Source organism: Phyllobates terribilis, unplaced genomic scaffold, assembly GCF_046119375.1.
Source record: "Phyllobates terribilis strain yellow unplaced genomic scaffold, ASM4611937v1 Scaffold_5__5_contigs__length_657084704, whole genome shotgun sequence".
Classification (NCBI taxonomy): domain Eukaryota; kingdom Metazoa; phylum Chordata; class Amphibia; order Anura; family Dendrobatidae; genus Phyllobates; species Phyllobates terribilis.
This window is the reverse complement of record NW_027362765.1, coordinates 487,956,513-487,983,406: the sequence shown is the minus strand read 5'-3', so window position 1 is coordinate 487,983,406 and position 26,894 is coordinate 487,956,513. Positions and strand designations below refer to the sequence as shown.

At 48.3% G+C, this 26,894-nt stretch overlaps 1 protein-coding gene across 4 annotated transcripts in view; it reads right to left on the bottom strand.

Annotated features, from left to right (window-relative positions):
- Positions 1-26,894, bottom strand: part of LOC141273535 (lysosomal acid lipase/cholesteryl ester hydrolase-like) — a 160,590-nt gene that overhangs the window by 43,339 nt on the left and 90,357 nt on the right. For all 4 annotated transcript variants that reach the window (XM_073685520.1, XM_073685518.1, XM_073685517.1 and 1 more), the window contains 2 exons: positions 7,582-7,780; positions 6,463-6,572 (listed from right to left, as the gene is read on the bottom strand). In XM_073685520.1, coding sequence (XP_073541621.1) covers positions 6,463-6,572; positions 7,582-7,780 — 309 coding nt within the window. The remainder of the gene's footprint in view (positions 1-6,462; positions 6,573-7,581; positions 7,781-26,894) is intronic.

The following is a 26,894-nucleotide window of genomic DNA, read 5'->3' as shown; positions in this document are numbered from 1 at the left end:
GGTAGGCATGAGGGGAACCATCGAGAGGTGGTGCAGAGACTGTGGCCCGTGCAACCTGAGGAGGAAGGACCGTGCCAGCCAGAAGACTCCCCTGCAGTCCATCGTCACCCGGCAGCCGTTGGAACTGGTAGCCTTGGATCATGTAAAACTGACCCCAAGCAGAAGTGGCTACGTCTACGCGTTAACCATCGTGGATCATTACTCCCGGTTCTTGGTTGTCGTCCCCGTCAAGGACTTAACGGCTCAAACAGCAGCTAGAGCCTTCCAGCAGCACTTCTGCCGTCCACACGGGTACCCGGACCAAGTGCTGACGGACCAGGGACTTGCCTTTGAAGCGGAGGTCTTCCAGGAATTCTGCAATCTGTATGGCTGCCGGAAGATAAGGACGACACCCTATCATCCGCAAACTAATGGACTTTGTGAGAAAATGAACTAGGTGGTAATGGATCTTCTGAAAACGTTGCCCCTGGAAGAACGCAGTCTGTGGCCTGAGAAGCTGCCCGATCTGGTGGACCTATACAACCACATCCCGGTAGGTTCCACCAACTGTACCCCGGCTTACCTAATGAGGGCGAGACCTGGTAAGTTACCTGTTGACCTGGAAATGGGAGTCCTGACACCCGAGGACACTTCACCAGAAGCAGACTGGGACACAGAGAGGCAGCAGCAGTACCGGAAAGTACAGGAGAGCGTGGAGCGAAGTCTCTGTCAGGCTAGGGAGAGACAAGAGAAAACTTACAACCAGTATGCTCCCGCTGTTCCCCTGGTGCCCGGAGAGCAGGTCTTGAAAAGGAAAAGACGGCTCCACAAGTTGGACGACCAGTGGGAGAAGGACCCGTACACCGTACTGCCCTCAAGCCACGAGAACCCGAAGGTCTGTACCATCAGTAAAGACGGAGGGGAGACCACAGCCATTGTATCCCGGGATCACCTGAAGAAGTGTCCTGAACAGCTACGGAACCCTGAAGAGGAACAAGAAGACCATCGACCCGTAGAGGAAAGGGAAGATATGGTTAGTACTGTGCTCGGAGACTTCCCTCGGTCTTGGACTCAAGTCAATGGTGCAGTTGTGGTACCCGTACTCACCTTCCTCCAACCAGCTTCCCAAGCACCTACGGAGCAACAGGTAGAGCTGGAAGAACAGCCGGTCCAGGAGGCAGAAGACCCCACACCAGCAGACCAGGAGGATCAACCCTCTGCTTGCAGTGAGCCTGCCATATCCCTAGTGAGCCAAAGGGCCCGTAGACCGCTGCCCAGTTTACCCTTAACAGCTCCTACACCCTGTAGTTCAGGGCCAGACAGTCAGCTCCGTAGGTCCACTAGGGCCACTAGAGGCCAGTTACCCGCACGTTGGAGGATTTGAAGTGTATAAATTGTTTTATTTGTGGTTACCTGTTTTTCTTGTTGCTTGTGTATAATTATGTGTTTCTAGTTGTTTATAGGAGTCTTTGGTGGATTTACCGGGAATCCTGTGTACATAGTTGGAGCGTAACCCAGGACGGACTAAAGACTGTTAAGGACTCGAGGCAGGACAGACCCCTACCTGGTTACGTCTCACTGTTTTGGTGAAATGGACACCTTGCTTTCTTCAAAGACTGCACCCGGTTACGGACATGCCGTGACCACCTTTATGTGTTTCTTTATTGTATTGTTATTGTTATATCTTGTTATGTTTTTCTAAAATATGTTTAGTCCCGGAGTACTAAATTTCACTAGGGGGGAATGTGACACCCCAGGGGTCTGGTTGCCACAGTGATAGAGATATTACGTCTGAGAGCAGGTGGGAGGTCTCTTGGTCAGGAATCCTATGCATGCCACACCTCCTGCCCAGTCCTGGGAGGGGAAGGACTTCCCCTATATAAACCTAGGGCTGAGGCAGGGTTAGTGAGTAGACAAGAAGTAGAAACAGAGAAAAGAAGCAAATATAGGAACAGAACATCAGGAGCTCTGTGGGAGCAGTGTTACAAGGAGTCAGGGGCTGGCAGCTGCAGAGCTCGCCCTGACTGAGAAGATTTCTTACCGGACCCGGAGTCCGAGGCTGTGGGGACTAACTCCTACCCAGCAGCAGAATCCGTCAGGCAGGGGATTCCAGGTCCTCTGGCCAAGAAACCCGAAGGCACGGTCACACGCATGGGACCAGCACCGCCGTCGTGGAGCGGAAGCTACTAGAAGGCCCCGAGTCACCGGCCATACGGGTGAGCACCACACGGTACACTCAGGGACGTGGGCTACTTATACCCGCCTCTAGCAAGGTAGCCAGAAGAGTACAGTTAGTTTGGGAGGCCTACAACTCCGCCTAGCCAGGGGAGATCCCATCTGCTCAAGGACTGACCAGGCCCCAATCGCTAGCCAGTACTCCGGGAGGGTCTATCTTTGTCACCAGTAAAGACCCTGAACTACACCATACCGTCTCCGAGTGGTTCCTGCTACCCCCATCATCCACATCGGCTGCCCTGAGGCCATACCCCTCCCGTTGGGGGTTATACTATCACGCTGCACAATCCTACCACCGGCCTCAGCGGTCTGCCCTGCAGCAGCAGCTCCTTAGCTGTACTCAACGGGTGGCGTAGTCGTCCAACATCTACCGCTGATACATCGCCGCTCAGTTTGACTCCCTGGGCACGGACCGGGTCACCGCCACGAGACTACAACCCTCAACAGATCCGGCTCCGGGTAAGCTCCCGCGTGCGCAACGCAGCGCGACACAGGCCCAGGGGCGCGTCACTAACACTAGCTAAACTGAGCTGCCTGGCTCCACCCTCCCTATATATGTCCCTAACGGGCTCCCTCTGCTGGTCTGAGGTGGTAGGGTGGAGGTGCGTGAATGCGTGAGGGCCTCTTGTGGAGAAGTCAATCCATGCACCCTTCTGGGTTCTGTGGCACCAATGCACAGCAGGGCGCCACAGGTTCTTAGTTTAACCTTCTGATCAGACTGTATGAAGCGCACTGCCACGTCACAATGAACCTGTTATAACCCTCCTGTTAGTTTTTTTTCTATTTTGTTGGTCACATGACTTTCTGCCTATATAATCCAGCTACGCCCTTCTGACCTTGCTGGACTTCAGTGTTTCATTTACTCTTAAGCTAGCCAGGTGTCTTGTACCTAACTCTGTAGTTTGCTTGGTCCTTGGACCACTAGTACTTTTTGTTTGTTTGTCTTTGCTCTGCTACAATTTCTGCTAGGAGGTGTCCATTTATATCCCAGTCCTTAGTTCTTGTAGGGACCCCTTCCTTATATCTATAGGTCTGCGTTCAGACTAGCCGAGGACTTAGGCGGGTCTGTTCACAAGGAACAGGTCCCCCGCTGCATCGTAGGGAATCAGCTTAGTCCTATTGTAGGGACAGTTTTCCTATCTTTCCTTAGTGCTTGTAGCAGTTCATAACAGAACCTCTTAGCGGGTCCCTAGCCTGAAAGGTGCGGTGTCGTGCGCAACCCACCATCACAGCGACAATGCACCAGCAGGGCGGGCGACCTGGTGCTCCACAGCACCAATGCTGCGAGACAGAGTCCCTATGACTCCAGGCCGCGCCGCCCCACAGGCACAAGACCACAGCAACTATGGCCGCCGCATAGCACCAACACCAGGTGAATAGATGTAAAAAGCTCACCTTCCTCAAGCTCTCAGAATGTGAACTGAGAGAAAATTATATGTTAAATATTCTATGCTAAAATAAGTGGTGTCATTCAAAACTACATTTGAATGACACCACTTATTTTATCATACAATATACTGGAAAATTTGAAAAAAAATTCTAAGTCAGGTGAAATGTTGGAAAAAAAATACAATACTGCCACTGTTTTATGGGTTTTATTTTTACGACATTATTTTATCATAAAAATGACATGGCAAAATAAATTTTCAGTGCAGTTATGGCAATACCAACATTTTATATTTTATTTTATTTATTTTTACTTTAAATATTTTTGTTGGGTTTTAATAATATTGATATGAAAACAGAACATTCCAATTATGCTCAATAATAACAATAGAAAAGTTGACGGTTGTTAATATTAAAGGGAATCGGTCAGGTCATTTTTGTGTACCATAGCAACAGTATCCTGAAATAGGGGTTGGGCAGCCCTTTCGGGATATGTAACTTTTATTTCTGTTCATTGCCCCATTGTGTTGCTGTGAGCCCCGGAAAATTTATAGTCGCGTGCCAGCAGGTCAAGCAGATGTAAAATACGAACTGAATATTCACCCCTTTCCCCGCCCACCCCTCCGCGCCAACAATTCAGTCAGACTGCTGTGTTACTCGCCCGAGGATCCCATTGCAATCCTTGGGCTGGCCGACTCCTCTTCTGACCTGAGCATGAGATTTTTTTGCCTTTGAGATTGAATCTGGAGTAATGGAAAGCAGGCCTATTTGGGGGGAGGGTGTGACTCTGTCACCAGTGAGACTATTGTACAGTGAGAAAATTTAATTCCATAACCCACAAAGCAATGGGCATTCCCACCATATATGTAACATAGACCCGACCGCACCGCCACACTGCCAGCACAAGTCAGACACAGAGGGGAAGATCCTATATAGCATAGTGGGACAACGGTACCATCTAGATAGAATCTAAGGCTATGTGCCCACGTTGCATTTATGAAGCAGAAAATTTCTGCTGCATAAATGCAAGTCCTCTCCCGGAAAAACGCATGCGGAATTCCGCACGCGTTTATCGCGCATTTTTCGCGCGTTTATCACGCGTTTTCCACATGCGGAATTGCCTTGCGTTTTTTATGCATTGGACTAAGGCAATTCCGCTTGCGGAAACGCAAAATTAAATGACATGCTGCGGATTTTTGAACGCGGCATAAACGCTGCGGAAAAATCCGCAGCATGTGCATAGAACTTGCGGAATCCCATTGGGGACCATGGGGTGCGGATTACCATGCGTTTTTCAAGCGTTTACGCTGCGGAAATTCCGCAGCATATACGCTTGAAAAATGCTACGTGGGCACACAGCCTTATAGTTTTTCTCATGAGCAAGGCAAGTAATAGGTAATTTGCAGGGGAGTATGAATGCTTTTTTTCAATCCTCTTCTGAAACTTGACTACACAATTCCTTCTCCTAAGCCCCAGTAAAGGGTAGAGGGTCATTGTAGGTGTCCCTTTGTGTTGCTTTGTATATACAAGATAGAAGTTAGTACAAGGAACTACTTGAGTGACTAAGGTTTCAAACGGAGTGAGTTCATCCTTTATACTAGTCAGAGATATGTGAGAATTTATAAATGACCTGAGCTGGAAAGGAAGGAAAAGAGCCTGATCCCACGAGAACCTGTCTCAATTTAACCTCAGCGGATCTGTCATAGATTAGAAATGAGTCCGCACCTGAAGCAGGGAAGAAAATCTGGGTTATCAACCATGGGGAATTAATGGACGGAACCTATGTGATAGGTGAGATTAAGTCTTGCTCCCATGTTTGCAAACAGTGTTGAGTAAGTATTACATGTATTGTATTGTACATGTATTTTGTTGATCTAAGCTATAGATGTGATTGTCCAGGGAGAGAGGTCCCCTTCCACTTTCACCCATTACTTATGTTCCACAGACCTGAACCAGTCCACTATTCTCGCATAAGAATCGGAAACTGACGGTATTATTTTTTAGATCGGACAGGCTAGTACCCCCTTTATTCATGGGACAATACTATTTTAAAATGTATCCTAGGCCTTGATGTTCCCCATACAAACTTGCTAATAGCATTGTTGAGACAGAAGAAAAAGGTCTGAGGAACGCAGACAGGAACGGTCTGGAATAAATAAAGAAGTTTGGGCAAAATGTCCATTTTGATCACATTAATAGGACCAACCAGGTCAAGAGTTTAAAGGTATAATTCATTAGATTTTGAAGACTTTGTTCAAGGATGGGGATATAATTTAAACAATACAGATCATCCCAATTCCCTGCAATTTGTGTTTTTATTTTTTTTTAATAACAGAAAAAACATTTTAGAAAAGTTTAAAGAAAAAAAAATGGCTTGTGACACCATTTTCTAAGACCTGCAACTTTCCTTATTCTTCCATCGATGCAGCTGTGTGAGGACTTTCTTTTTTGTATGGGGAGCTAATGTTTTATGGATACAATTTTTGGGTACATATGACATTCTGATCACTTTTTTTTGCAGTTTTTAGGGGAGGTTCTGCAACTGAAAATGGCAATTCTGTTGTTAAATAATTTTACAATTTGATAGGACTTTTCTGGCCATTCTGAATGTTTTTTTTGTAATGCTCTTATTTTCAAGGGTGAGTGACGGGATATTTCGAATATAGGTTTTTTTATATGCAATATTTTTGAAAACTTTTTTTTCTACTTTTCTTTTAGCCCCCACAGTATTTTAGAATAGAGCTAAAAAAGAAAGGACTATGTGAAATTAAGATTTCCCTACAACAGGTATGTAATGAGAAATTTATAGTACAATCCAACCTCAAAAAAGCCTTTCAAAATATAAGTGTGAAATACTCTTACCCATAGTAGTGCCTTGTGAATGACCAATGTAATAGAGTTGCTTCTGGCCCGTTTTTTGCAAAATAAAATCTACAACTGCAGGAAGATCTTTCTTTGCCATTTCATCATAACTATAAAGTAGAAATATCATGGGGTTATGTAGTATCATGAAGACCATACATCAGTTGTTTTGTGATTAGTGATGATCAGAGACTGGGATGACCACCAATGAGCAGAATAAAGGGGCATTAAAGGGGTGGAGAAGCAGTACTAGGCAGGACTGGATATCCCTGTTTGGATAAATATTGTAGGGGCTGCAGCACTCACTGAGGCTCTGCAACCATTTTTTCTGCTGATTGTTAGTGGATCTGATGGTAAGACCCCACTGATCACATACTGACTGACTATTCTAAATGTGTTTTGTGGAAAGACCTCTTTAAAGGGGATATCTGGGACATTGTGAAAAAAAAGTGCCTAGGCACTAACAGGAAGGCAGTTGCTACCTACCTGTCTGTTGTGCCCAGCGCCGTCCATCACCGGCATAGATCACTTCTGCCAGTGATTTAGCTGCCTGTGCTGATATCACATCGACAGAACGGTGGCTTTGTTTCCATTCTGCTCTGTTGACGGGGCGGCACTTCTAAGTCTGATTAGAAAATTCTGATTGACAGTCGGATTCCTCCTGCCCAACTGAGGAGACGACTATCAATCAGAATGACGCCGTAAGCCACGCCACGCCGACAGAGCATGGCGCAAAGGAAGCTGCCACTCTGTCGATGTGATGTCAGCAGAGGCAGCTGAATCTCCGGCAGGTGCGGTCTGTGACCGCTCTGTTCTGGTGATGAACGGCGCTGGGCACAACAGGAAGGTAGGTAGAAACTACCTGCTTGTTAGCGATCAGGGACATTATTTGCTTTTCACAAATTTCCAGATATCCTGTTTATGAGGATTTTTGAATGGATTTGATGCAGTTAGGTTTTCTGTAGGCTGTGCAAGGATTATGCCTAATACATATATACAGTATATGATGTTTGGATGTTGTTATACACTTGTGATTGTGAAACATTTTATTCCAGTTTCTTAGACACCATTATGCATTGGCTTTACCATAGATTGATCAAACTATTAAAATATGCATACCTAAAAGCCCAGAATTTGCTGTCCGAAGGGGACAAAGACTTGTGCTTTCGAGACCAGGTATTACCACGACTGTTCCCCATCCATACGTCATAACCGGCATCTGCTAGGATAAAGCCCAAACTATTGTTTTCAAAGTTTGTGATCCAGTTACTGGCATCCGCAAGTAGGCCATGCTGTAGTAATACCACGGGTTTAGGTTCTAATGTACGAAAAAAAAAAAAAAGTATATGGTATATAACCAAATTTATGATTAACACACATACAGTGGCTTGTAAAAGTTTGGGCACCCCTGGTCAAAATTACTGTTATTGTGAACAGTTAAGCAAGTTGAAGATGAAATGATCTCTAAAAGGGCTAAAGTTAAAGATGACACATTTCCTTTGTATTTTAGGCGAAAAAATATATATATTTTCATCTTTTACATTTTAAAAATTCTAAAAAGGAAAATGTGCCAATGCAAAAGTTTGGGTACCCTGCGTGGTTAGTACCTAGTACTACCTAGTAGCCCCCCCTTTTGCAAGCATCATAGCTTGTAAATGCTTTTTGTAGCTAGCCAAGAGTCTTTCAATTCTTGTTTGAGGAATTTTCATCCATTCTTCCTTGGAATGGAAAATTCTTCCTGTTCTGTAAGATTCTTGGGTCGTCTTGCATGCATTGCTATTTTGAGGTCCAGCTACAGATTTTCAATGATGTTCAGATCAGGAGACTGTGAGGACCATTGCAAAACTTTCAGCTTGCGCCTTTTGAGGTAGTGTATTATGTTTGCATCAAGAATTTCATGAAATTTCATTGAATCCATTCTTCCCGTCAATGTTCCCTGTGCCATTGGCTGCAACACAACCCTAAGGCATGATTGATCCACCCCCATGCTTAATGGTTGGTGAGATGTTATTTTCCTGAAATTCTGTGCCCTTTTTTCTCCACACATACCTTTTATCATTGTGGCAAAGAGTTCTATTTTAAGCTCATCGGTCCACAGGACTTGTTTCCAAAATGCATCAGGCTTGTTTAGATGTTCTTTTTTGCATACTTCTGATGCTGAATTTTATGGTGAGGATGCAGGAGAGGTTTACTACTGATGACTCTTCCATGAAGGCCATATTTGTGCAGATGTTTCTGAACAGTATAATAATGTACCACAACTCCAGAGTCCGCTCCATTTTTCTGAAGATCTTTTGCGGTCAAGCGAGGCTTCTGATTTGCCTCTCTAGCAATCCTATGAGCAGTTCTCACTGAAATTTTGCTTGGTCTTCCAGACCTTATCTTGACATCCACTATTCCTGTAAACTGCTATTTCTAAATTACATTTCGAACTGAGAAAAGGGCAACTTGAAAAACTTTGCTATCTTCTTATAGCCTTCTCCTGCTTTCTGGACCTCCACCATTTTCATTTTCAGTATGCTAGGCAGCTACTTAGAAGAACTCATGATTGCTGTTTTTGGCACAAGGTTAGAAGAGGCTGGGTTTTTATAAAGCTGGGAAATTTGCATCACCTGGCCCTTCCTAACAATGATCGCGAACAAGCCATAACTCGCTAATTAAGGTCTGAAACCTTGATCAAAGTTATCGGAGCACGCAAATTTCCAAGGGTGCCCAAACTTTTGCATTGGAACATTTTCTTTTTTGTAATTTTTAAAATGTAAAAGATGAATATATATATTTTTTGCCTAAAATACAAAGGAATTGTGTCATCTTTAACTTTATCTCTTTTAGAGATCATTTCATCTTCAACTTGCTTAACCAATGAGATAAAAGAAAAAATTCTTCTTTGCCAAAGTAATTAATATGTTATTAATTTTATCACTGTCAGTCTTGAGTTCCTTGGAAAATGATCCTAAAGGGTTCACTATCCATCTAGAACAGGTGTGATAGAGTCACCAAATATTTAGTCAATGAGATCACAAAATAGATTATTATTTGTAAATATGAAAAGTGCTTGGATCTCAATAAGTTGTCTTTTGAGAAAGCTTTGAAGTCAAGACTGTATGGTTGCTCAGTGGTTAGTACTTTGGCTTTGCATTGGTGGGGTCCTGGATTTATATCCCATCAAGGACAACATCTGCAATGAGTTTGTGTGTTTGCGTGGGTATCCCCCAGGTTCTCCGATTTCCATCCCCAATCCAAAGACATACTGGTAGGCAATTAACATTGTGATTTCCAATGGGAACGGTGATAATGATTTCTGTAAAGCGCTATGGAAGAGCCACCTTCAGGTACTCTGGTGCGCCCATCAGATAGATCAGCTATTTATTGTTAGCTTTTATTTTTTATATAACCTTAGGTGAACACAACTGGTTTAATTTTTGAACACCTCTCTAGCGTCCATGCTGCACACAGCGCGTTCCTGTACTACCTTAGAGGGAAACAAAACTGAATCGCTGAACAGATATGAACAGGGCAACACGTTTTTTCAAACACTTCCTTACTTCTACTCTCTGCACATGGCAATCTTACACATATATTGCTAATCATTAAAACATTACTACACTGACACAAATGAACCAATAGGACAGATGTCACTACCTGCATGTCAAGAGCCAATGTTGTTACGTATGGGAGGTCTTTGCCTGAAAAATTGAACCACTATAAGCAGAAAAGAAGTCTACAATTTACAGTCTACATTTAAAGTCTACAACAAGTAGGACATCACTATCATTTATTTTTAACAAACTACAGAAAGTCGTCCGTAGATAATACCAGTAACTGTGGCATTTTTGAGGAAGTCCTATGCACTGTAATGTATTTCTTACTGACAATATTCCTTTAAATGCTAAGTATTCACAGAAGTGTCATTGATATCCTCAAGAGCTCTCAAGAGAGTAATTCGTAGCTGAATAAAGACAACATTCAGAGGGAAGAATATGAGGTCAGTTTTCTCAAGTGGAAGAGTTATTAGAGATGTTAAGTGTGAATCTGTATTCCTGTCCAACCCACGGCATATCAAACCATAATAAAGGAATCTTTTTTTTACCTTATTTCATGCCCTTTTAAATAGATTTATGTTACACAAGATGTTATATTTGGTTGACAGTGAAGAGATCTCGTAGGGTATGTGCACACACAGTCTTTTTCAGGCAGACAAATCTACAGTTTTTCAAGAGGAAATCGCTTCAAGAAATGTCTTTCGTTTTTTTCTGTCAATTCCTGATCGCTTTTTTCACGTTTTAGACCAACAGTGGGGTTTTGTTGACTGTTTTCCAGCATTTTAGTGGCATCGGGTATCTTCTAGGCATCTCTGAGCTTTCCCATTGACTTGAATCATGACTAGTGATGGACGAACCCAAACAGTAAAGTTCAGGCACTAAACCTAGTGTTCAGGCATGGACCCCGAACACGGACTTTTTCAGGAACATCCAAATATCAGGTGTTTTCCACACCATCGTCTGTGTGACAGCGCGAGAAACACCGGCGTCTCTGATAGGAGGTAAGATCGTTACTGCCGGTCAAAGCGCTGCGGTTCCCAGATGACAGCGTGACCAGCGGTAAAAAGCTTAGTTACCGCTGATCACAGGCGTTGGCTGATAAGAGAGTACTACACTCATCAGCCTATGCCTGCTGTCGTGCAGTGAGTGCAGGCGCTGCTGATGGGAGTCTTCATTAGCTGGAACCTGTGCTCCAAATAAAGAAATAAAAAAATTAAATAAAAATAAAAAAGCAGTATACTCACCTTAACACCTAATCTCTGATGCCTTTGTCACCTGTAAAAGAGAAAAAATAATAAAGCACAGTTATACTAACCTTAACACCTAATCCATTGAAGCCAATTTCCCCTGTGAAAAAAAACAAAAATAATAAACAACCATATCCCTCACCTGTGCGATGTGAAGATAACCTTTACTGTCCCACGATGATCCGGATTAATTGGAGAGCAGGCACATCAGCAGTCACTGATGTGACTATTCTCCATGACAGCCGGCTCACACTGACAGGAGTGTAATCGCTCCTGCAGTGTGTAGCGCTGAGCTGCCATAAGAAAGTTCACCGGAGTTCAAAGCTGATGAACCCCGGTGACCTCACTTATGGTGCCACTCGCTGCGTGAGAAAGTTCTCATGCAGTAAGCGGTGCCGTAAGTGAGGTCATCGGGTTCATCAGCATGGTGTGCACATTTCGTTATAATTGCTTGAGCCATGAATCCTACAGAAACTGCATCTTTATCAGAGTTTAAAGAACTTCTCAGGGTCATTTAGGGTATGTGCACATAACTTCTTTTTCAGGTGGCTTTGGGGGTCTGATCTTAAAGAAAAGGCTGGAGCACTGGCTTAAGACAGTGGGGCGGAAGCCGACATGACGGGGGTGTGGCATAGGTGGGGACAGGTACAAGGAGGTGGGGACAGGTTGGGGCTGCTTATAAGGCCACCATGGGAGGGGTCTGGCCTCTTTCCCCACTTTCAGGCCACAACACAAGTTCACTTTACCTTGATCATGTTGGTCGAACTGCTGCTGGAGGCCCTAAGGACGGCGGCCATGGAGCACCCATCTGGCTGGCTGGAGGAGCAAGTGGCCCGGATCACCAGCTGCAGACCAGGATCGCTGTCCCCGCAAGTGCGGCGCCCCTGTCGCACTAGGACGCAAGTAAGGCTGTCCACCAACTGGGCCCCAAGACCCAGGCGCCGTCGAGGGAACCCATGCCCGGGTCCGCGCCAGGAGGAATCAGCTGGCGTGGCCTGAGGCTACAACGGTGAGCGGGCCTCTGCCTGCAGGGTGGGCGGGGCCTGCGCCTGATGATACTGTTGCGGCCGGGAGCGCTCCGGCGGCGGCGGTGAGATGCTGGCCGGGCAGCCTTGCACACCAGGCCATGAGGAGAGACGTTACGGCACAGCAGCAGCGGAGGATAGCCGGCGGCGGCAAGAGCGGCAGGACTTGCGGTCACGTGACCAGGAGGACCTAAGGTCACGTGACCGTGAGGAAGAACAAAGGCAGTTGTGGCCTGGGCCTTCCAGGGCCGGAAGGAGGACAGCCAGTGGCGGTGTGAGCAACAGGACCTGCGGTCACGTGACCAGGAGGACCTGCAGTCACATGACCGCAGGGAAAACTTCAAGCAGCTGCGGCCTGGCCCATTAACCAGAGCCTGGGAGGACCAACAGAACATGGTGGCCAGCGTCGGACCGGGCAGCGGGCAAGGTGGCATAGCTCCCTCTCCCCCCCCCTCCGTCTGCTAGTCGCACGCAGGATTTTGTAGCCTCCTCCCTCACCCCTTGCCTTTGGGTGTTACGCTCAGTTTTATAGCCTTCTCTCCATCTTCCTTGCCTGCCAGTGTCACGCAGGCTTTTGTAGCCCCCTCTCAGTCCCCCCTGCCTGCCAGTCTCATGCAAGTTTTTGTAGCCCCCTCTTCATCCCCTCTGCCCACTAGCCTCACTCAGCCCCCCCGGGCTTACCCAAGGCCAGCCCTGCACCTCGGCCCCCCCGGGAGTTTCACCGTGTCCACCCTGCGACCGCAGAGGGAAATGCCTTCATCACAGCAGGAGCATCAGGACAGCCATCAGCGGGTGACCAGGACGGATGGCTGGATGCTGGATTTCTGGCCGGTGTGGTGGCACCGCCCATGTGGCCCAGTGAGAATTACACTATGTCATGTCCGTTTCCCCCCATATTAATGTCGCAGAGTGTAGTGCACAGTCAGAGGGCGGGCGAGTTAGAGCGAGTGGCGGGTGGAAGGAATCCAGCGGGGCCCACCTCAGAAATCGTATACCCACAAGAAGTGGCGGGTATCCAGAACATGCTCATAGCTCTAAAAAATTGCGTAGCCACGTAAGAAGTTCACAATCTACAACCGGCTCCTGTGTCAGCCTGGGTCCCATTGGGAGGCAGAGTCGGGAGGAGCGAGGGGGTAAGGCAGGGGATTCGCAGGCACCAGCAGCAGACCCTGCTCCCGTGTCAGATCAGACCATGAAAGAAAAAGGGGACACGGTTCATCTGGATGATAGGACGCGGCCGAAGTATACGTCTGCTACGAGGGCCCCTTGGGTGCCCATTTAAAGAAAGAGGTAAGAGAGCAGATTTGGAACAACAAGTATGTTGAAATATTTTCCCTCCTACCATTAGAGAAGTTTAATTTAGACAAGAATAAGAGGGACGATAACAAAAAAGAGGACGAGAAGAAACAGAGGTGGCGGTTAATCCCACAAACCTTCACCAATTGGTTGCAAGCTTTCATTATCCTAGCAAGTGTCATAGGGGAGAAGGCATTGGAGAAGTGTTCGGCCCTGTTTTGCTACCTAGATGCTGTATGAGAGGCGTATAGAGTATACGGGGGGCAAACTTGGCTTAGGTACGACGAACAATTTCGGCAAAGAAAGGCAGTTAGACCATCAATCAGATGGGACCAGAAGGATATAGGCCTGTGGTTGAGGGTAATGGGCCCGGCTAGGTTCGGCCAGTCCTTTCCAGGTGCAGGCGGGGCGGGGTCACCCGGCCACGGAAGTAGGGGAAAAAATAATGGACAGGCAGGGCAAGTGGGCGGGCAGAGGTCAGGATTATGCTGACAATTTAATGAGGGCCAGTGTAAGTTTAGTGTCGGCTGTAGATACAAGCATGCCTGCTCATTCTGTAATGGTTCCTCACATGGAGCTGATAGATGTTTCAAGAAAGGAAAGGGGGGGGGCACTCCTGCCAATTCTCAAAGGAGTGATGCCGGTGAAACTAGCAAAAATGCTTCCCTTTCTAAATAGATTCCCAGATAGGGATACAACTACTGGTGGCAGGCTTTCAGGTGGGTTACAAGATCCCTTCCGTCTCAACCGAGGTCCCCTTTACCAATAGAAACTTGAAATCGGCCTAGCAGTATCCAACAGTAGTCACGGAAAAGTTAAAAAAGGAGGTGGCATTAAGCAGAATGACAGGACCATTCAAGAAGTTACCGTTAAAAAATGTAGTGGTGTCCCTACAGGGGGTTGTACCCAAAAAGGAACCCAATAAATTTAGATTAATCCACCATCTCTCATATCCGAGGGGTAGTTCGGTGAACAATGGCATCGCGGCGGAATTAAGCTCCATAGTTTAGACCTCTTTTGACAAAGCGGTCGCATGGGTCAGAAAATTAGGAAAAGGTACACTGATGGCCAAGACAGACATTGAGGGGGCGTTCAGGTTATTGCCGGTGCACCCGGATAGTGTCCGGCTGCTGGGTTGTTTCTGGGACGGAGCATACTTCAGAGATCACTGCCTGCCTATGGGCTGCTCCATTTCCTGCTCTCTGTTTGAGGCGTTTAGTTGCTTCCTTGAATGGGTCGTCCGGGACGTGTCTGGGGGGGCACCAATCATTCATTATTTGGATGATTTTTTGTGCTTCGGCCCAAAAGACCCACCACGGTGTGAGTCCACATTGCACGCCATGGAATGGGTAGCTGAGCTCTTTGGCATCCCTCTGGCACCTGGGAAAACCGAAGGCCTGTCCTTGCTTATTTGTTTCCTGGGGATTGTTATCGATTCAGAGAAATGGGAACTCCGGTTACCAGAGGAGAAGGTGGTGGCGTTAGAGCCGAAGTGGCAAGGGCTAGGCGGCTAAAAAGATGATGTTGAGGGAGACACAATCGCTGCTAGGCAAGCTTAATTTTGCATGTAGGGTAATGCCCATGGGTCGTGTCTTATCCAGAAGACTGGCAGGGGCGACAGCAGGCGTAAAGGCCCCTCATCATTACATCAGACTGTCAGAAGAGCATAAGGAAGACTTGTCGATGTGGGACACCTTCCTCGAAAGGTATAACGGGCTTTCATTGATGGAAGAGGTGAAGGACAATGTGGACTTAGATCTGTACACGGATGCGGCGGTTAGCACAGGTTTTGGCGCTTATTTCAGGGGCCAATGGTGTGTGGGGGAATGGCCCGAGAGTTGGAAGGGGGAAAGGCTAGTAAAAAACATAGCGTTGCTGGAGATTTTCCAGATAATGGTAGCGGTTACACTGTGAGGTCAGCAATTTCGCAACAAACGGATTTGTTTCCGCTGTGACAACATGGGGGTAGTGCTGGCAGTCAACAATATGACGGCATCTTCTCCACCAGTAATCAGGGTGTTAAGGCAACTGGTATTGGAGTGTTTAGTAATAAACGCCTGCATAACAGCTTCGCACATACCAGGTGAAAGGAATTCAATTGCTGACACCTTCTCTCATTTCCAATGGGATCGTTTTCGGTCGCTGGCCCTGGAGGCAGAGAAGGGTCTCGAGTGCCCGGAACACTTATGGAACTTGGCATTTGTGTAGCCTAATCACTAATTAAATCATCCCTATCTCTTAGCACATGGAAGGCCTATCAAACAGCTTGGGGGCTGTGGGAGGGCCAGCAGGGGAGTATAGGTAACGCCTTGTCCGAAAACGACCAGGTAAGGCTCCTGCTTCCATGGTTAAGTGAATGGGCTCAGGAGGATTGGTCAGTATCCAAGATAAATCGGTTGATCGCTGCCCTGGGATTCCGCTTTAGGACCAGGGGGGTTAGGGATCTGACCAAGAATCCCCTAGTAAAGCAGGCAGTTAAAGGGTTACGTCGGGGACGGTCACAGAGGGATGGTCGGCGCCCGGTGTCTTTTGAGCTCCTGGAATGTATCTGCAGCTCGGAGTATGAGTTTACGCTCTTTCGGTTAGCCTTTTCCTGGGCGTTTTTTGGAGCACTAAGGATTAGCGAGCTATTAGCTCCATCTAGTAAAAAAGGAGGGGGGTTACTAACAGGGGACGTGTTGGCAACAAACAAAGGAGTTTCATTTTGGCTAAGACAATTGAAAACTGATCAGTTGGGGAGAGGGAAGAAGGTATGGTTGGGAGCAGTGCGGGTGTCAGGGATGTGTCCTTTAAAAACCTTTGAGCATTTCAGGGGGCTGAGGAGGAATTTGGGCGGGCCACTGTTGTGTCACTAAGACGGAGCATTCTTATCGCAGTACCAATTCACCAGCATTTTTAGGAGGTGCCTGAATAGGTTGGGATTGGATCCGTGCAGCTTTGCCCCCCACTCCTTTTGGATAATGGTCGTTACAGAAGCAGCGGCTTGCGGCCTGAACGCGGACACCGTAAAACGCATAGGGAGGTGGGAATCAAGGCGGTTCTTATCGTACGTGAGACTGGAGGCGGTGGTCAATTTGTGATAAATGTGTATTGATGTGTTCTAATCATATATTGTCTTCTGCCTAGGTTCCCCTCTACTGGTTTGGATAATGGGCCACTCCTACGTCCACTGGAGTGTGGTGTGGGCAGACGTGCGACAAGATGGAAGGCAACTCGGTCTCCCAAGGGACAAAGCCGTTAAACGCTGGCTTTTAGGGGGATGTGGTGGAGTAAGGTATTACGGGAGGTGAATAAGTTTTTTCGTTTGGATCGCCCCCGGACATACTACTATTACACATGGGGGGCAATGACTTAGGCATTCGGCCGTGTAGGGAGCTAATTAGAGACATCAGGCACGATTTTTCACGGCTATGTCCATCTTTTCCAGGGATGATAATGGTCTGGTCAGAGATTGTTCCCCCCAAGAGTTGGCGAAGCGCCAGGTCGATAGAAAAGCTGAATAGAGCAGGGAGGAAGGTGAACAGGACGGTTTCTAAATTTGTTTCCGAAAACGGAGGGGTGTCAATTCGGCATTTTGACTTGGAGAATGGCTTGGTGGATTTTTGGCTGACTGACGGAGTTCATTTGAACGATGTCGGATTTGACGTATGGTCATCAGCCTTGCGGGAGGGCATTGAGCAGGCAATGTTTTTAGGAGAAAGGGGGTCTCAAGTACTTAAGGTTGACAAGTACTCTCATGGTGGCGTGCTTAGGGTCCTTGAAGTTGGTTATAGATTGGTATGGGAGTGTCCACAGGACATGGATCCCTCGGTTATGTGTGGTATTTGGGTCTGGTGATTTATGGGACTCACGGCAAATGGAATGTCGAGTCCTGGGTGTGACGGTCTCAAACCGTTTCTGAACCCCCCGTTTCAAGGGGTTCTTGGTGTTCCCGAGCTTGAAGTTCGCGGCTGGGAGTAAGTGGACTTGTGTCATTGGGATCACCAGACCCTTCTTAGCTTCAAGGACCGTAATACGTCTGTATATATATATATATATATATATATATATATATATATATATATATATATATATATATATATATTTATTTACTTAACACGGTTTTTTATTAATAAATGGCCACTGTGGCCAATTTCATCCAAGCCATGACGTCTGTTGTTTTGGGGGTTAGAGTTAAGTTGGGGGCAGGGGGCCAAACCACCTTGAATTGACGGTACCAACATCATGACAGATTATCTATAAAGTGCTTGGTCCATGAACAACATTTATCTTCTGACCATCAATCACGAGAAAGTGAGCATCCTGGTGGCCCAATTAACTGGGGCAGCCCGAAGGGAGGTAAAGTCCTGGCCACCTGGGGGGAGGACTGTCGCAGGGATACTAACCCGGCTGAGGGACACCTTTGATACCCGCACCTCAGCCGAGATCAAGCTTAGATTCTACGGGTGCAAGCAGCGAGCATACGAGAGTATAAGGGACTATGCCCTGAACCTACAAGAGGCCCTGAGAGCCATTAAGCAGACCGACCCTGACGGCGTGGGAGACGAGGACAGGCTATTGACTGAACAATTTATAGAGGTTTTATATTGCAATGCCCACCGAACCCAGTTGCGGGCAATGGCCTTACAGGACCCTCATCTGGGATTTGCACAGTTCAAGGACAGAGCCATCCGGGTGCTCCGAGAACCGGCACCAGGTGGCGTTGTGACCCACAGACGCCCCACTACCACTTACCACCAGGAGGCGGCACCCTTGTCGGCAGGGCCTGTGGGAGCTGATGCGCAGGCTTTGAACAATGACCCGGCTCCAGACCTGCACCATCAGGTCCAAGAGCTAGCTAAAAGTGTTGCTGCGCTAACCCGAACTGTGCAGTCTTTACAGGTTTCCACTCCAGGGAAGATCCAGCTGGCATCCGGACCGGAGGACATCCCGTGGCGTCGACCAAGGAGGACCCCACCGGCCAGAGGGAGACCCAGCGACCGATACAACGAGGACGGACGACCCATCTGCCGCCGCTGCAATCAACCCGGACATATGGCAAGGTACTGTCCTTTAAACTGGCACAACCTGGGGTAGAGGGCCAACCCCCAGGAAAAAGATCACCAGGCCCATCGAACTGGCGCGACAAATATGTGGGAGGACGTCCAGTCTTACCCGTGGTACTGGATGGCATTCCTATGAGTGCCCTACTGGACACCGGGTCACAGGTCACCACCATCCCGTACGTGCTCTTCAAGCAGTACTGGAATGACTCGGATATCACCCGCTACCCTGACGACGACTTGAGTATCATCGCCAGCAATGGTCAGCCCGTGCCACAGATTGGATTTAAAGAGGTGACCATTAAAATCGGTAGAGTCGAACTGGCAGCACAGGGACTGATCATTGTAGACATTGACAAACACGAGAGTCACCCAAAGATAACTCTAGGAACTAATGTAATTGAAAATTGTCTTGCAGAGGTGATTTTCCTTTTACAGCAGGTTGCCAAGAACGCCAGCTCCGGCGAGCAGCGAGTGCTCCAAAAAGAGATCCGGGCACTGATGCGACGGCAACAGGTGGAACTCTCCGGCGGTGAGATTGGTAGCGTGAGAATGTGTGACCCTTTCCCTATTGCCATGCCCCCAAAAAGTGAAATGATGATTTGGTGCCGGGCAGCTATTGGTCTGAGAGGTAGAGATTACCAGGCAATGGTAGAACCAGTTTACTCAGACAGTAGGCCCACCATCTTGACAGCACGGGGGGTGGTTAATGTACGCCATGGGAGGGTGCCCGTTCGCATAATCAATATCGGGAAGAGGGAAGTGTACCTGCCCCGGTATGCCACGCTAGCCAAATTATATACCATTAACCAAAATGCTATACAATCTGTGGAACCCTTGCCTCCATCTCACCCGGAGGAAGGTAACGGCTCTAAGAAAACAATGGAGGACTGGTGTCAGCAACTACATTTGGGTACTGACTCCACTCCCTCACACCAGAAACAGGGAGTCTATCGGGTGGTTCAAGAGTACGAGAGAGTGTTTAGTAAACACCCGTTAGACTTTGGGCGAGTCAAGGGGGTAGAACACCACATCCCCACGGGAGACCATCCTCCCATAAAAGAGAGGTATCGACCCGTACCCCCTGCACACTACCAACACGCCAAGCGGATGCTTAGAGACATGAAGGAGGCTGGGGTGATCAGGGATAGCTGTAGCCCCTGGGCAGCTCCACTAGTCTTAGTCAAAAAGAAAGACAACACCATGAGGATGTGTGTAGATTACCGGAAAATCAACCGTATCACACACAAGGATGCGTACCCCTTACCAAGGATAGAGGAGTCTTTGGCTGCTTTAAGATCTGCTAACTTCTTCTCTACCTTGGATCTCACTAGTGGGTACTGGCAGGTTCCTGTAGCAGAGGCGGACCGGGAGAAGACCGCATTCACCACCCCGATGGGACTTAGCGAGTTTACCTGTATGCCGTTCGGACTCTGCAACGCACCAGGAACCTTCCAACGATTAATGGAGTGCTGTCTGGGCCACAGAAACTTCGAGACGGTCCTGTTGTACCTGGACGATGTCATCGTATATTCTAAGACTTATGAGGACCACCTGAAACACCTGGCGGAAGTGTTCGAAGCTCTGGCAAGCTACGGCCTAAAGGTGAAACCCTCCAAGTGTCACCTCCTGAAACCAAAGGTGCAGTACCTGGGACACGTGGTGAGCGCTGACGGAGTGGCTCCCGACCCTGATAAGATCACCGCAATTAAGGAATGGCCAAGTCCCTCCAGTGTAAAGGAAGTGCGGCAGTTCCTCGGGTTGGTAGGCTACTACCGCAGGTTCATCCCCGGTTTCACCAAAAAGGCAGCTCCTATGCAGGACCTCCTGATAGGCCAGTCCCGGAAGGCCAAGAACCAGAAGCCGCCCTTCAGATGGGAGAAGTTGGAAGAAGAGTCCTTCCGCCAGCTGAAGATGGCCCTCACGGGGGATGAAATCCTGGCGTACCCGGATTACAGCCAGCCCTTTATCCTCTACACCGACGCAAGTAACATCGGGCTAGGAGCCGTGCTGTCCCAGATCCAGCAGGGGAAAGAGCGAGTAATCGCTTACGCCAGCCGAAAACTGCGACCCACCGAAAGAAACCCTGAGAATTACAGCTCATTTAAGCTAGAGTTCCTTGCAGTGGTGTGGGCAGTCACCGAACGCTTTAAGCACTACCTCGCTTCTTCCCGGTTCGTCGTGTACACGGATAACAACCCGTTGACACACCTGGACACGGCAAGACTCGGTGCCCTAGAGCAGAGATGGATGGCCCGCCTGTCCAACTACGAGTTCACCATCAAATACCGGGCAGGACGCTCCAATACCAACGCGGACGCCCTGTCCAGGATGCCAAACCTACCGGACGTAGGAGAAGATCCAGAGGGACTGGAAGAAGTCGAACTCCCCGCGTTTCACCGTCATGGGACTATCCAGTATTCCCATCGGGTAAGGAGTAAGCAAGGCGCTACGCTTAACCCCTTACCTCACTACAACTGGGCGGAAACGCAAGACAGTGACCCTGCCGTCCGGCTGGTGAAGGAGATGCTGACTCGGCCAGAGGCTCGCCTTGACCCAGACGCTCCGGAGGAAGCCAAGCAACTGTGGGCAGAAAAGAGTAGACTGTTCCTTTACAAGGGGAAGTTGTGCCGCAGGATGGTTAACTCCCGGACGCATGAACTAATCTGGCAAGTAGTGGTGCCACGACGAGACGCAGCCATGGTGATGGAGGCATACCACGATGGAGCTGGGCATTTCGGATGGAAGAAGCTGGAGTTCCTGCTGCGCGGGCGGTTCCATTGGGTAGGCATGAGGGGAACCATCGAGAGGTGGTGCAGAGACTGTGGCCCGTGCAACCTGAGGAGGAAGGACCGTGCCAGCCAGAAGACTCCCCTGCAGTCCATCGTCACCCGGCAGCCGTTGGAACTGGTAGCCTTGGATCATGTAAAACTGACCCCAAGCAGAAGTGGCTACGTCTACGCACTAACCATCGTGGATCACTACTCCCGGTTCTTGGTTGTCGTCCCCGTCAAGGACTTAACAGCTCGAACAGCAGCTAGAGCCTTCCAGCAGCATTTCTGCCGTCCACACGGGTACCCGGACCAAGTGTTGACAGACCAGGGACCTGCCTTTGAAGCGGAGGTCTTCCAGGAATTCTGCAATCTGTATGGCTGCCGGAAGATAAGGACGACACCCTATCATCCGCAAACTAATGGACTTTGTGAGAAAATGAACCAGGTGGTAATGGATCTTCTGAAAACGTTGCCCCTGGAAGAACGCAGTCTGTGGCCTGAGAAGCTGTCCGATCTGGTGGACCTATACAACCACATCCCGGTAGGTTCCACCAACTGTACCCCGGCTTACCTAATGAGGGCGAGACCTGGTAAGTTACCTGTTGACCTGGAAATGGGAGTCCTGACACCCGAGGACACTTCACCAGAAGCAGACTGGGACACAGAGAGGCAGCAGCAGTACCGGAAAGTACAGGAGAGCGTGGAGCGAAGTCTCTGTCAGGCTAGGGAGAGACAAGAGAAAACTTACAACCAGTATGCTCCCGCTGTTCCCCTGGTGCCCGGAGAGCAGGTCTTGAAAAGGAAAAGACGGCTCCACAAGTTGGACGACCAGTGGGAGAAGGACCCGTACACCGTACTGCCCTCAAGCCACGACAACACAAAGGTCTGTACCATCAGTAAAGACGGAGGGGAAACCACAACCATTGTATCCCGGGATCACCTGAAGAAGTGTCCCGAACAGCTACGGAACCCTGAAGAGGAACAAGAAGACCCTCGACCCTTAGAGGAAAGGGAAGATATGGTTAGTACTGTGCTCGGAGACTTCCCTCGGTCTTGGACTCAAGTCAATGGCGCAGTTGTGGTACCCGTACTCACCTTCCTCCAACCAGCATCCCAAGCACCTACGGAGCAACAGCTAGAGCTGGAAGAACAGCCGGTCCAGGAGGCAGAAGACCCCACACCAGCAGACCAGGAGGATCAACCCTCTGCTTGCAGTGAGCCTGCCATATCCCTAGTGAGCCAAAGGGCCCGTAGACCGCTGCCCAGTTTACCCTTAACAGCTCCTACACCCTGTAGTTCAGGGCCAGACAGTCAGCTCCGTAGGTCCACTAGGGCCACTAGAGGCCAGTTACCCGCACGTTGGAGGATTTGAAGTGTATAAATTGTTTTATTTGTGGTTACCTGTTTTTCTTGTTGCTTGTGTATAATTATGTGTTTCTAGTTGTTTATAGGAGTCTTTGGTGGATTCACCGGGAATCCTGTGTACATAGTTGGAGCGTAACCCAGGACGGACTAAAGACTGTTAAGGACTCGGGGCAGGACAGACCCCTACCTGGTTACGTCTCCCTGTTTTGGTGAAATGGACACCTTGCTTTCTTCAAAGACTGCACCCGGTTACGGACATGCCGTGATCACCTTTATGTGTTTCTTTATTGTATTGTTATTGTTATATCTTGTTATGTTTTTCTAAAATATGTTTAGTCCCGGAGTACTAAATTTCACTAGGGGGGAATGTGACACCCCAGGGGTCTGGTTGCCACAGTGATAGAGATATTACGTCTGAGAGCAGGTGGGAGGTCTCTTGGTCAGGAATCCTATGCATGCCACACCTCCTGCCCAGTCCTGGGAGGGGAAGAACTTCCCCTATATAAACCTAGGGCTGAGGCAGGGTTAGTGAGTAGAGAAGAAGTAGAGACAGAGAAAAGAAGCAAATATAGGAACAGAACATCAGGAGCTCTGTGGGAGCAGTGTTACAAGGAGTCAGGGGCTGGCAGCTGCAGAGCTCGCCCTGACTGAGAAGATTTCTTACCGGATCCGGAGTCCGAGGCTGTGGGGACTAACTCCTACCCAGCAGCAGAATCCGTCAGGCAGGGGATTCCAGGTCCTCTGGCCAAGAAACCCGAAGGCCCCGAGTCACCGGCCATACGGGTGAGCACCACACGGTACACTGAGGGACGTGGGCTACTTATACCCGCCTCTAGCAAGGTAGCCAGAAGAGTACAGTTAGTTTGGGAGGCCTACAACTCCACCTGGCCAGGGGAGATCCCATCTGCTCAAGGACTGACCAGGCCCCACTCGCTAGCCAGTACTCCGGGAGGGTCTATCTTTGTCACCAGTAAAGACCCTGAACTACACCGTACCGTCTCCGAGTGGTTCCTGCTACCCCCATCATCCACGTCGGCTGCCCTGAGGCCATACCCCTCCCGTTGGGGGTTATACTATCACGCTGCACAATCCTACCACCGGCCTCAGCGGTCTGCCCTGCAGCAGCAGCTCCTTAGCTGTACTCAACGGGTGGAGTAGTCGTCCAACATCTACCGCTGATACATCGCCGCTCAGTTTGACTCCCTGGGCACGGACCGGGTCACCGCCACGAGACTACAACCCTCAACAGATCCGGCTCCGGGTAAGCTCCCGCGTGCGCAACGCAGCGCGACACAGGCCCAGGGGCGCGTCATATGTGCAATACTAAACAATAAAACAATGCTATAATTTGAGTATTTAAGACTAGTGTTGAGCCACCCCCGTAGTGTTCGAGTTCGGTTCGGTTCGTCGAACACCCGTATGTTCGTCGAACTGTTCGTCGAACACCTTCGAACACCGTTAAAACCAATGGCAGGCAAACAAAAACACAGAAACACATAGAAAACACATAGAAAACACTTCAAAGGTGTCCAAAAGCTGACAAACTGCTCAGAAGACACAACTAACACATGGAAAAGTGACAAGTACATATAGTCATGCGAAAATAAAAGAGGTGGAGGAGTAAACACAGATATAGGCATGTCATGCCCTTCTAAAACCAAAAAAGTGCGAAGCCGACACGGCCAGTCCGTTCCTGCCCGTGCGACCTCCGTGTCGCCGGTGTTAGAACCTTGCTCTTAGGTTTTTTTTCCTTTGCTGGTCACATGACCTTGTTGGCCTATTTAATCCTGCTCCGCCCGTCAGCACGTGAGTAACTGTCCTGGAGCACATTTCTTGGAGCCTAAGGTATGTTTGCCGGATTTATTTTTTGGTGAACACCGAGAATTTTTTTCATTCAAAAATGCTTGCTTATTGTATTTTCGTTTGAGACCTAAGTCCTCTGGGGATGAATCCCAGCGCGTAGGGTTCATAATGTCACTTTTGCGCAAAGAGCCTCAGGAGTGGGCCTTTTCTTTGCAACCTAGTGATACATGCTTCAGATCAGTGGATAGTTTTTTTTCTGCTTTGGGACTATTATATGATGATCCTGACCGTATCGCATCAGCTGAGACTGAGTTGAGACGTTTAAAACAAGGATCAGGTAATGTGGAAAAATATTGTACTCATTTCCGTCGTTTGGGTCGTTCTCCAAGTTGGGATCTGCCGTGCCTGAGGAGGAGAATTTTTCCGGTGATTTGGAGAGAGTTTGGACGGATGTGCGTGGTAATCTTCAGGAGGCCAACAGAAAATCTAAAGACTACTTTGATAGGAAACGACAGGAGGTTTTGTTCGCTGTTGGTGACATGGTTTGGTTGTCCTCTAGGAATCTGCAGTTGAGGATTCCTTCAAAGAAATTGGGTCCCAAGTTTGTAGGGCCCTTTAAGGTGCTTCAGGTTGTCAACCAATCTGCTGTTAGGTTGGAGGTTCCTACCTCCTGGAGAATTAATCCGGTATTTCATGTCTCTCTGTTGAAAAAAGCTGTTGTATCGGATTGTGACGCCTCTGCCTCTGTTCCTCCGGTGGTGGAGGATGGGGAATATGAAATTTCTCGCATCCTTAACTCTAGACGGTATAGAGGTAGTTTGCAGTATCTTGTGGCCTGGAAAGGTTTCGGTCCCGAGGATAACTCTTGGGTGAGGTCGGATGATGTTTCCGCGTCCAGACTTATCAGAGCGTTTCACAGGAGATTTCCTGATAAGCCTGGTCCTAGGGGATCCGGAGGATCCTCTTAGAAGGGGGGGTACTGTTAGAACCTTGCTCTTAGGTTTTTTTTCCTTTGCTGGTCACATGACCTTGTTGGCCTATTTAATCCTGCTCTGGCTTTGCTGGACTTCATTGTATATCTACTTTCTAGCTAGCCTGTGCTCTGTGTTCTGCTATGTTAGTTTGCTTGGTCTTCTGACCTCTATGTTCTATATATTTTGTTTGTTCGTCTGTCTGCTACTATTTCTGTTAGGAGGTGTCCCATATTCCTCCCAGTCCTTAGTACTTGTAGGGATTCCTTCCCCACATCTATAGGTCTCCGTACAGACTAGCTTAGGACTTTAGCAGGTCTGATCGCAGGATCAGGTTCCCTGTTACATCGTAGGGATTTAGCTGAGTTCTATCGTAGGGACAGATCTCCTCTCTTTCCTTAGCTCTGGTAGCAGAACATAACAGCCGGGTTTGTGCCAGAGCTGCGTTGGACCCTGACGGCCAGCCCCCCTCTCCCAATACTGGTGCCTGTCCGCTGGTGGGTCGAGCGAGCCCCCCTGCGGTGGAGGCAGGTCTAATCTTTTTAATTTAAATTGTCTCTCTAATTTGAATGAGTACACTTTAAATCCTTTTACAAGGATCTATTGGAGGACAAGTCTCATGCCAGCAGCCGCGGTAATTCCAGCTCCAGTAGCGTCCACTAAAGCTGCTGCAGATAAAAAGCTTTTATAAGGATCGAGCTTGGCGGTCCACCGCAAGGCGTCCTACCGCCAGTCCCAGCCCCTGTGCCTTGGGGTGCCTCCCCGATGCTCTTCACTGAGTGTCCCGGGGGCCCGAACAATTTCCTTTGAAAAAATTAAGTGTCCAAACTACAGGTGGTGTAGCTTGCTTAACAGCTGGGTTAATCCGCTGACTAGCAGACACTGCTACTAGGCCCAAAGTATTGCTTGGGCTAGATGCAGTTAAAAATTTGTAATTAGATACTCTCGTTGGATGCAGAGAAAGCATTCCATAGTGTTTCCTGGCACTCCAAATATTATTCTCTTAAAAAGCTTTGGGTAGGGGACCCTTTTATAGCCAAAATCATGGCCCTGTATCGCAATCCGTCAGCTAGGCTGAAGATAAATGGAACATTATCATCACCTTTCATAATCACCAATGGGACAAGGCAGGGATGTCCTCTGTCCCCTCTCATCCTAATGATGGAGCACCTGCTCTCATCAATTCACGATAACCCCAATATTAGGGGGATTGAGGTGGGAGGCACCGAGTACAAGTGCTCTGCATTTGCTGATGATGTCCTAGTATATATCACTCAACCACATATATCCATCACTGCTGTTATGGCTGAAATAGATCACTTTGGTACATGGTAAAATTTTAAAATCAATGCAGCGAAGTCTGAGGC